Source organism: Brassica rapa, chromosome A06 (assembly GCF_000309985.2).
Source record: "Brassica rapa cultivar Chiifu-401-42 chromosome A06, CAAS_Brap_v3.01, whole genome shotgun sequence".
Lineage (NCBI taxonomy): Eukaryota > Viridiplantae > Streptophyta > Magnoliopsida > Brassicales > Brassicaceae > Brassica > Brassica rapa.
The window spans coordinates 2,753,072-2,764,660 of NC_024800.2; the positions used below are offsets into that span (position 1 = coordinate 2,753,072).

At 31.2% G+C, this 11,589-nt stretch overlaps 1 protein-coding gene and 1 long non-coding RNA gene across 5 annotated transcripts; one reads left to right on the forward strand and one right to left on the reverse strand.

The window, feature by feature from the left end:
- The first annotated feature begins 38 nt into the window (after positions 1 to 38).
- Positions 39 to 11,546, forward strand: LOC103871486 (CBL-interacting serine/threonine-protein kinase 17). Of its 2 annotated transcripts, XR_004448285.1 has the most exons (12): positions 39 to 4,895; positions 4,987 to 5,049; positions 9,450 to 9,521; positions 9,607 to 9,714; positions 9,810 to 9,890; positions 9,978 to 10,157; positions 10,322 to 10,513; positions 10,600 to 10,704; positions 10,795 to 10,911; positions 11,003 to 11,140; positions 11,233 to 11,352; positions 11,384 to 11,546. XR_004448285.1 is itself a non-coding variant. In XM_009149733.3 (11 exons), exons 1-11 carry the CDS (start codon positions 4,731 to 4,733, stop codon positions 11,287 to 11,289), a joined length of 1,278 nt encoding a protein of 425 aa, XP_009147981.1. In that variant the 5' UTR covers positions 39 to 4,730; the 3' UTR covers positions 11,290 to 11,490. The 2 variants fall into 2 exon arrangements, 1 of the variants encoding a protein (XP_009147981.1); XM_009149733.3 differs by having other exon boundaries at positions 11,233 to 11,490.
- LOC103871485 lies at positions 6,424 to 8,507 on the reverse strand. Of its 3 annotated transcripts, none has more exons than XR_633543.3 (4): positions 8,119 to 8,507; positions 7,484 to 8,019; positions 7,264 to 7,350; positions 6,424 to 6,719 (listed from the first exon to the last, which is right to left on the reverse strand). It is a non-coding gene; the product is annotated as an uncharacterized LOC103871485 (long non-coding RNA). The 3 variants fall into 3 exon arrangements; XR_004448287.1 differs by having other exon boundaries at positions 7,264 to 7,556; positions 7,879 to 8,019; positions 8,119 to 8,506; XR_004448286.1 differs by having other exon boundaries at positions 7,264 to 8,019.
- Positions 11,547 to 11,589: the final 43 nt, after the last annotated feature.

Here is an 11,589-nt window from a genome sequence, read left to right on the forward strand (position 1 = left end):
AACATTGTATATTCAAAATGTCAGTTACAAAACCGAGTCATCATGGGTCAAAAAAAATCATTTGGCTTTTTAGTTAAAATTGAGGTTAAAGCTTAAATGTCATATTCTAGTGGTTCTTGTTGTTTTTCCCAGTGATGGTTAAAAAGATTTATAGCATGAAAAACAAAGTATCAGCTAGAAAGCCCTTTTTCAAAAAAAAAGAAAAAAAAAACAAAGCATCAGTTTCAAAACCGACTAAGTTGAAAAACACTTTATAGCACTGAAAACAAAGCATCAGTTACAAAACCGACTATGTGAATCATTAGGCTCCCTTTCTGAATGGTGTAAAAAACAAATGTTGGAAGAAGTGCTGTGGACCCTGCAGAAAGAGAAGGACACTGTCATAAAGGAAACTACTTAAAGATTACCCACTTTCGAGGCTTTTGTAAATTTGATTCTCATATCTTAGATATGTACCTGCACCTTGTAAGATTCGTATGCTCAAATTGATTATAACTGTAGTAAAAAAAGCGTCAATTTTTATTTTTAAACACATGTGAAGCAAGTGTTCCATGCAAATGAGCATATATTTTTAACTTTTACTAGGTGGGTACACGCGGGACTTATTTTCAATCAGTATTCTAAAATGTGCTAGATGTTCGTTTGGCGGTAGATAAGTATTTAGCGACTAACCATATATGCGGACGCCTAACAGAGCTAGACGGATATATGATTTTACATGAAATATAAGTATACACTAATATTTACTAATTTTTTTTAAAAGAACATAAATATACTTCAAATATAATTTTATGTTTAAAAATATAGTTTAACATATATTAATAGTTTAAAATTGTAAAAACTCAAACATGTTTAAATATATACATTTAATAAATTTAAAATTACTTTGCAGACAATTAATCTAATATATATAATATGTAACAATTAATATTATTAATAATAGGAATCTCAACTAATGTTTAAAAGTTGTGATTTCATTAAAAAAATTGAAATGTATTAATTTTTAATATTTTGTGTCTTTTCTCAAAAACTGAAAGAGTTATGTCTTTTTATTATAAAAATAAAATAGTTTTAAAAGTAGTTAAAATATCTCAATAATTTTCTTTCCACAATTGTTAGTTTTAAGAGTTGTGTCTTCTCATCATAAAAGATAATTTTTAATTGTTAAAATATCTCAATAAGTGTTTTTCTATAATTATATTTCTTTTTATTATTCAATAGAGTATATTTTCCATGATATTTCTATTTAAAATATATTGTATAGATACTAACTTAAAATAAATATCTCAAATCCAAAATTCGTGACTTTTTGTATAAATCTTTTAAAATATATAAATAGTCCATGTCCATAAGTTTTTCGCTGTAAATATTTCACAAATTTATTAAAATGATGAAAAAATATGTGCAATTACCTGCTTATAGAACTAGCAGAAGATATTATGTGCAATATTTTAGTAAATGTTTTCCACAATTCAAGTAAAAAGTTTGGAACTGTAAGTCAACAAATAGTAATAAATATTTCAAAGTCATTCAATTGTAAATATTTACTTTAAATAAGGCTGAATAAGTATACCATGTCAAATACAACAATCAGAATAACCGAAAAGTTAGCAAATTCTTTGTAATTCGTGTATTAGATTAAAAAATAAAAATCAATTTAAAATTTTTTTTTGAATAGTTACAAACACATTTAATATTTATTTTACATAATTTTATAAAAATAAATAAATTTCTATTTATTGTATTCACATGGTAGTTGAATATATCAAATGTATTAACAAATGCTTTTATTATTAAAAAACATTTTTTAACTAAAGAAATAAAACATAAAAATATAAAATAATGTTTCTTCTATATTAAATTTTAGTTCTCTGTATTTTTTTTAATTTTCTCATTTATATTATTTCTATTAATAATAGGTAATACTAATAATTTACTTAAAATGTCCAAGTGTGTGTTTTTTTTATAAACTGCATAATTTTTAATGATGTTACTTTTGTCATGTGGTTATATATTTCTATTTATTATATTTTAAAAGAATTTAAAGTCAAAATATGTGTCTTTTTTATTAAAAAATATAATTTATTGAAAATTATGACTTATACTCACGAACCAACACTATTTTATATTTTCAAATATAAATTGACATTTTCCATCAATATTTTTTAGTACTAAATATAACAGTGTTTTTCCTAAATATCTCCATCTTAAAATTTGAATTTATGAAATAATATGTCGTCATAAATCTAACTCCACAATTTATTATGCGTTCTTCTTATTTTTAAAATATGTATACTGATTTATGTTATGTAACTCTAGTCTTTTGAAGTGGATTATTTTATATATTTTCAGCGTTGGTCCGATTTTGTTTTTCTGAACGTTGGAGTTGATGTTCAGACCACCAAGAATCTGATGGATTTGATATGATGTGAGACTGTCCACACTCACATTCTGTTGATTGTTTGTGGGATTACTCTGAGGTTCAGTAATAACCATAGAAGCAACATTCTCTTTCTTCGAATTTTAAGAATCATTCTTGTTAGCAGAGTTGGAATTGTTGTCTGACTGGTATTGCGGCTTATAACCATTACCATGAGGTTGGATATCCATGTAGTTTGTAGCATCTGTTGTCAGTGTGACAAGCAATGCCGCAGTGAGAGTAGATAGGACGATTCTTCTGCTTATTATAAACACCATAATCTGCTGCAATAACCGAGTCAGATTGTTGATTAACTTGTGATGCTTGAAATGCAACAGCACTCGTAGCCTGATCATGCTTCATAGACCATTGTCTCTTTTCCTGAGAAACCAAATTGAAAACCTTGGTGACAGAAGGTTGCGGCTCCATCATTAAGATTTGACCTCGAGTTGTTGTATAAGTATAACTAAGCCTCATTAAGAACTTTAACACTCGATATTGTTCATCACCTTCCATCAATCTTTTTTAACTCTCACAATTCTCACGACCACAACAACATGTATAAGGAGTTTCATGATTCTTAAGCTCTTCCCAAAGTTGCTTGAGCTTAGTGTAATACTCATTAACATTTTGTGAACCTTGAGTCCCCGCAAATCTTTGTTGTTTGAAGTATGCAGTCCTCGGTCCATTACTCTGCTTGAATTGAATTGATCATGAATGTCTAACCACATTTGTCTTGCTGTACCAAGATACATGATGCTCTTCGCAATAGATTTGTCAACATCATTGACAATCCAAGTAGATACTAAGATATTGGGAAAAAAAAACCAAAATGCATAATCAAGATGAGATTTCTCTAGCACAGGAAAGGTTCCATCAATGGAAACTACTTTGTTCCTAGCTCCTAACGTCATCATCATAGATCTACGCCGAGTATTGAAGTTCCCTAAGCTAGTAAGTTTTTCCAGAGGCAAGAGCAATACCAGCGTGATCTGGTACTGTGAACGTATAAGGGACTTGGGTTCGGATCTTGAAGAAAGGCCGTCGCATCGGATCTTCCTTGCAGAATAGGTGTCGATGCTGACGATGGAGTCGGCGTAACTGCATTCGCATACGAGATCGGCATATTGAAGACGAGAAGAAGATGCAATCGAAAAACCGCGATTCGAACCGAATTTGGGAGATCGAAAGCTTGAAACGATAAATATTGATGACAATGAGCTTAAATCTGCACTCTGATTAAACAGAAGAAAGCTGAAGATACGAGCAAAAACTCTTATACCATATTAGAATTAGAGAAACCGAGCTTGAGCTCAGAGGTTGAAGACAAAGTTTGTTACAGATTTTATTGATCTCATCATAACAAACATCATTTACATTTGAGAGCTATTTATAGTAATGTCTAGTAAACAGGTTTATAATCCAATAAATATGTTACCACAAAAACATTACTCCCTCCGTTCCGTTTTTTATATATGACGCTTTAAGATTGTGCACATAGATTAAGAAACATTTAATTTCTAAACAAAAAACATCATTAATTGTTTACCTAACCATAATTTAACCAATAATAAAATAGAAACTATAATATCATTGGTCATCTAGCATTAATTAGTAATAAATTTTACATAGAAAATTGAAAACGTCAAATAATTTGGAACAAAAAAATTCTTCTAAAACGTCATATATAAAAAAACAGAGGGAGTATTACACATTGCATTGATGGAAACAAATTAATCTGAAAATCTAAAAGTCAATCATTGGATAAAACAAAAATGTTTTTACTAGTCATGTGTTTCTAGAAATGAAATAGTTATGTAGCAGATAATATAAAGATAAAAAAAACAGCATATATAGTTTTTTTTTTTAACGCTGGACTTTTTATTCCAATTGCAAACACGTATCAAGTAACTCCCCAAACAGGTAAGAGGAGCACTTGTAGGGAAACGTGAAGATAACACAACACATGAATAATAAAACAAAATAAAATAGGCAAACAGCATATATAGTTTATTTGTTTAAAAAAAAAAATCATCATAGAAGTTTCCATCTTTGTTAATCACGGATATCCCGGGGTTTACAAGAAAAAAAGAGAGAGAATATAAACCAATAGAATAATTGCCAGAGAAGAAGGGAGAAGGAGGAAGCAAAAGGGAAGTGGCGTGTTCATCTCTCCAATACTCTGCCGCCACTTCTTGTTCTCCTCCTCAAATCTCAGTCTTCTATATAAACATAGAGCCATAGCCATAGATTCATAGCTAAATCTCAGCCTCCTTTGGCTCAATCCAACGACCTAATCATAGATTCTTGGATGGTGACGAAGGGAATGCGTGTCGGGAAATACGAGCTTGGGAGGACTCTTGGAGAAGGCAACTCTGCCAAAGTCAAACTCGCTACAGATACGGTTTCAGGCCAATCATTCGCCGTCAAAATCATCGACAAATCTAGTATCAAACGCCTTAACGTCTCTTTTCAGGTTCGCTTTTTGTCTTTTTCTTCACTTTGCGAGAACTGGTTTAATGGTATCTTACAAGTTACAAGTCTTTATCATCTCTCGACTTTGTCAGATTAAGAGAGAGATCCGGACACTGAAAGTGTTAAAGCATCCAAATATTGTCAGATTACATGAGGTAATTAAATTAACTAATCGTTGCAATAATGTTACGGTTATCTAATTGTTATGGTAGAGATGATTTCAGTAACGATCTCCCAATTATCAAAAAGATCGTTAGAATTCTTTTGATGACGATTTAACATGAAACCTGTGAAACATTTTTTTGTTCTTGTTTGCTTGCGTGGAAGTGTAACTTTCTTATAAAGTCATTTTTATTTTTTATTTAATTATAGCTACTTTTCTAATGTATTAGTTCATAAACACGTAATCTCTCCTTTCACGTTGCTAAATAGCCACACTTACGTATAATCTACTCCCGATCATTAATTGGTTGACGATGGATTTGATGACCACCTGACCAGTTTAATTATGAGGTCGGTCCCAATATAGTGATGATTTGAATAATGACATGGCAATCATACTCACAGTTGTCTCTATTCTAAATAGCAGTCTTAATAAAACCAAAAATGCTTGTCAAAAAAGATTCAAATACTGTAGTAGGATTACATGAGGTAATTGTATGGATAAGGATCATATCTTGTGGTTGTAATCTGTATCATGGAATATATTATTTTATACAATATGCTCAAGGAAATCTAAATTCGATCAGAAGTGTATATTAACTGGGTATCAAATTTTGTGTATAATTTAAACCATACTACTCCCTCTGTTTATTATTGTAAGTAGTTTTGCTTAAAAGCACACATATTTAGAAAGTTGTTATTTTTTTAAACAAATCATTTAATCAATTAATTCAACCAATTAGAAAATATTTAACTTTATTTCATTGGTCACACATTATCCAATAAATGAAAAAGTACATTGAAATATGTAAACTACTTATATTATGAAACAAACTTTTTTTGCTAGAACTACCTACAATTAAAAACAGAGGGAGTATAATGTATGGCTGTACCGAAACCGACCCTACATTAATTATTTTTGTTATTAATGAGCTAATTTTGCTTACTTTTTTTCGTATTTTCTTTTTTTTTGTGTGTGGTCAGAACTTTTTTTACGTATTTTGTGTGGTCAGAACTTGTGAAGAAGTATCACAAAAGTCGTTTTGATTAGTTGAATATAGACTGTTTTTAATTAATTTCTTTCATGAATGTCTTCACTCATTCACGTTGCTAAATAGCCACGCCTAAGGTATCATTAATTAATTAATTTTGTGTTTATGAAATAGCTCTTACTCGTGAGTTTTGGTCATTAGTTGTGTGACCACATAATTTAATGACGTATTATGAGGTGGGTCCAAAAATTTGACCATTTGGTTTTGAATTTTGATTAGTGATATCTATATTATTAAAACTGAAGTACACATTGAAATTGTTTGGAAACATGAATAGTAATCTTAAAGAAAATTGTTTGGAAACTTGGATAATTATTGGTCTTTTAGTAATTTCATTAACGTAAGGCTTTAACCAATGTTTCTTATCCTGTCCCGTTAATCTTCTAAACCATCTGGTTTAATTAACCCAATTAATTTTTAAAAAAGATGCTACAACCTAAAATCTCGCATGCAATCTTAGCAATATATAGAAATCAGTCCCATATATTACGTAATTATTCATAGGAAGATTTTTTTCCACGTCTTTTTTTTTCTCCAAGGTAGATATCTTTTAGCTCTGTTATCTTTCCTCTTAATTTCCGTCGGATGCCTTTCGAATTTGTTACCATAATCTGCACAAACATTCATAACAATATTTACAAATCATTCCCATATATTTTCAAAAGATATGATTTAGTTTAAAAAAATTTAATGCAGAGAATATCCGCACAAAATCTATGCACGCCATAACTCCTCTTAACCAACATTCTTTCACCTATCTATATATACCGAGTCTAAGACGTTCCTAACATCCATACACATCTCAGAAAATAAACATGTCTGGCGCAAGAAAAATAGTTCTTATCAATGATCTCAAGCCATTCAAAGACGAATGGCGAATTAGTTTTAAAGTGTTTTTATTGAGTTCTAACAAGTATTGATTTGCTTTTATTTTAGACAGATTACTGTTTTTCTTTAAGTGTTATAACTTCTTTGTTATTTATAACACATTCATTCACAAGAATTCAGATATGCATCATTATTCAATCAATACTAAAGCCATATAGTAAGTACTATGTAACTATGTAACTATGTAAGGCAATAGTTCAATCTTATTCCTAAATCTACATGATACTACATTGCTTTCATATCAATTAAGTAATAATAGTTACTAACCGTAAGTTGTTGTTTACTTTCTCTTGCTCAGAGTGGGAGAGTAACTTCTTTCTGCTCAGCTTGTGGTTGTTTCTTCGCCCACATGTTCTCATTATAAACAAAAAAACAACAACCGCTCAACACACTAGAAAAGTACAAATTTGTGGTCCATTTTCATGGAGTAATCTCTGAAACTCTGATAAATAAGAAAATACACATATTAAAAACCAGCCGTACTTACTTCTTTTCAACAGTGCTCTTCCCATGAAAATAATTGTCTTCCTCCTCCACTGGCTTGCCAAAGACGCGATGCTCTGTAAAAGCAACCTCATCAAACTCCTCTAATAATTATTCTCGATCTATCAACTCCACTACAGCTCCAAAAAACTACTTCTATGTTTGCAGCACTTCTGGAGAAGCTGATATACCAATTCCAATTAATATACACACAAAGCAACTGAAGAAATAAATAACTAAAATCAGTAAATTATCAGCGTGCCCGCGGATGGACAGTTCTAAAGCGCTCCAATAGCTGAATTAGCAAACACACAAAATGAAATTTGACAACAAACATCATCACCACATGACTATACAGCTACCAAATTCTATAAGTAATTGAATAATTAAGAAAAATACTTTCCATGTAGACTCCGACTATCTCAAATCCTCTTCGATGTTCTCTGTTCGTCTTCTCCTCCAAAGCCGGTGTGTTAGGGCATGAGTTCTCATAAACAGATCTTCTATAGTAAGCTTCTTAGCTTGACCCGTGCTCCCGTTCTACATGATGTAAATCGACAACAATCAATATCTAAGAAATAAAACAAAACCTTAATATCCTCAAAATCAGAAGCTTTATATGTACAGTTTTTCACTTACGATCTGCATACATATTCTTAGTTTTGATCCAGAAACATAAGAACATGTGGTCTGGATCTTAGCTTTGTTTTGATCGAAAAATAAGTCTGTTTCCTTCCGTCGGTGACACAAAACTGTTTGTTTGTTCCCAAAAAAAAGAAAAATCTAATGGGGTTTTTGACACATCAAACAATTTTTTTGAGCCCAAATAACGTTATACCTCAGCCCAAATCATAATCTTAATTTTATTTTCATTAATGAAAATTGTGATTATAATTTTCTTTAGAAAAATGATTAAGAAAATATATTAGGGCAATTCTTTCAAATAGATTTTTTAAATTTTTGTCACAAAATAGACCTCAAAAACTAAAATGACCAAAATAGCATTTTTTATTTTGAAAATTTTAAATTAAAAAAAAATTGAAATCATATCCCCAAAACTCCACTCTTCAACTCTAAACCCTAAACTCTAAATCCTAAACCGTAAACCTTAAACCCTAAACCCTAAATTCCACCCCTTAACTCTAAACTCTAATGTCTAGATTAATTAACCCTAGGGGTATAAGTGTATATTTACTTCTTTTGATAAAATATTTAAGTCTATTTTGATCATTTTTATTTTTAAGGTCTATATTTGTGACAAAAAAAATTTCAGGTCTATCCCAAGGAATTTCTCAATATTATATTATATATTGTTAAAAAAATATTTCTTCTTTATTTAGGTACAAACAAAAAATTCACAATAATTATAGATATAGATTTTGTTTATAAAATCGTTAAAATTGATAGCATATTATCATTTACTAAACAATTAACATTTCAATATGTACTTTAAAAAAAAAATAGAAGACTTAAAATGGAAAACAAATAAAAATTTATAAAAAAATAAAATTAATATGGTGATACAATTGTATTATAAAATGGTGTGGGATGTTCATATAGAAAACAAAAAACATATATAAAAACACTTAACACCCGCACGGGCGTGCGGGTCAAGCTCTAGTTGACAATTATGACAACTGCCTCATATTTTGCATTTTAAATACTATGAATTTAGTAAACCCAGTAAAACTCATTTTCACATTTTAATTACATGAAACCCACTTTGATATATCCAATACTTATGGGTATTCGCATGGATTATTCTTATTGACTTCATTTTTTAAATAAGCAAGTATATCCAATACTTTTATTGCAAGCAACCCAGATATGCACTTCGAATAGTTTGGTTTTGACGTTGAATCAACATTGAATTGGTCTACATTTTCGCTTGAAGATGGGAAATTTCCTGATAATTTAGGGTTTATTAAATCCCTAAACAGATTTTAATGTCGTTGATAATCGACTTGCAGGTTTTGGCTAGCAAAACCAAGATTTACATGGTCCTTGAATGTGTCACTGGAGGAGACTTATTTGACAGAGTTGTAAGATTCATGTACATGCTACGCTTACAGTGTTGTTAGTTAACAAAAAGGTTGGTTTCCAAAAATATGCTCTGATCATTCTCAGGTCTCCAGAGGAAAGCTTTCGGAAACAGAAGGACGAACATTGTTTCAGCAGTTGATTGATGGAGTCAGCTATTGTCATAACAAGGGAGTTTTCCACAGAGACCTCAAGGTCGGTGGTTTACAAGTTTTCTTGACCCATGAAGGCTTTAAACTTTGCCAGTATTATTGGTCACATGATCCGATATTGAATGTCACTTGCTGCAGCTAGAGAATGTTCTTCTTGATGCAAAGGGAGACATTAAGATCACTGATTTTGGCCTTAGTGCTCTACCTCAGCATTTTAGGGTATTTGCCAAATATCTTAAACCTATATACATTAGCAGAAAAGGAAACTATGTGTCCAACATTTGTTTTTGGGCTTTGACATGTTAGGAAGATGGGTTGCTACATACAACCTGTGGAAGTCCAAACTATGTCGCACCTGAGGTCCTAGCCAACAAGGGCTATGATGGTGCAGCATCAGATATATGGTCATGTGGAGTCATCTTGTATGTTATCCTTACGGGATGTCTCCCTTTTGATGATGCAAACCTGGCTGTTCTTTGCCGTAATGTACTTCTTTTATTTCTTCCCTCCGTTTTCAATAGTTTTTTTTTTTTTTGCTAATTATAAATGATGTTTTTTACCAATTTTAAAATCTTTTATCGAGTCAAAGTGTGTGTTTTATCAAATAGTATATGTTTGAAGAAACATACTCAAAGCTGTTGCCATTTCAGATATTCAAAGGGGACCCTCCAATACCTAGATGGCTATCACCGGGTGCTAAAACCATGATTAAGAGAATGCTTGATCCAAATCCAATTACGAGGATAACAATCGCAGGTATTAAGGCCAATGATTGGTTCAATCATGACTACACTCCTTCCAGTAGCGACGATGAAAATGATGCATGTTCATTCCAAGAAGATGTAAGAAAATGTTGCATTGGTTCTTTTGAATGTTTTAGTGAATTGCTTTTTTCATGAGTCTTGTGGTTTTGGTTCTGATGGTGAAGGTATCTGAAGAGGAGAAGAGCCCTGATTTTCCAACCGTCATCAACGCCTTTGAGTTGATCGGAATGTCATCATTTCTCGACCTCTCCGGTTTGTTTGAGACAGAGGTAAATGGTACATTATTGTCCTCATGTACTTTGTTTCAAGATGTTTTTTTTGCTCATGATAAAGTGGTTTTTTTCTATGCACTGGTTCAGAAAGTATTAGACAGGCAGATAAGATTCACATCAAATAGGTTCGCCATAGATGTGCTGGAGAAGATCAAAACAACCCTTATGGAGATGGGTTTCTCCGTGCAGAAGAAACACACAATGGTGAGAATCTCTTTTGCTCTTTTCTACTACTACTTGAGTTGTTGGAAGCAGTTTAAGTGGTTTCTAAAGTTGAGAACTGATCTTGCTTCAGTTAAAAGCAATCCAACAAGAGAGTAGTCGAAAAGGGCAAAGCGGGTTGTCATTAACGGCAGAGGTTTTCGAGATCATCCCGTTGCTTAATGTGGTCGAACTAAGAAAGACACATGGTGATTCATTATTATATAAACAGGTATATATTCTTGTAGAAAATAAATTTTACATCTCTATATCTTTTCTTTAGTCTTGACATAAAACATCATATTTGTTTTTGTGTTGGTGCAGTTGTGCGACAGATTATCAAACGAATTAAGCACATCATCTCATGTTCAAAAGCTTTAAAAGGTAGCCAGGAGCAGGAAACAAATGTGAAACTATTCCAAATTTGCATCCGGAATGATAGAGGATTTATGTATATAAATTATATATGATAGAGGATTTATGTATATAAATTATTTAAAAAATGTATATAAATTATATACTATCTTGTGTAAAATTGGTACATTAGCCAAAGCCATAAAGTATATTCTTTTGTAAACATTACATTGTCTCCGAATCTGTTCATTAGCAAGTAATAGATTGCATCCGATGCTTGATTACTGATTAGGCCTAAAACTCACTGGATTATGGTTTGATTAATTG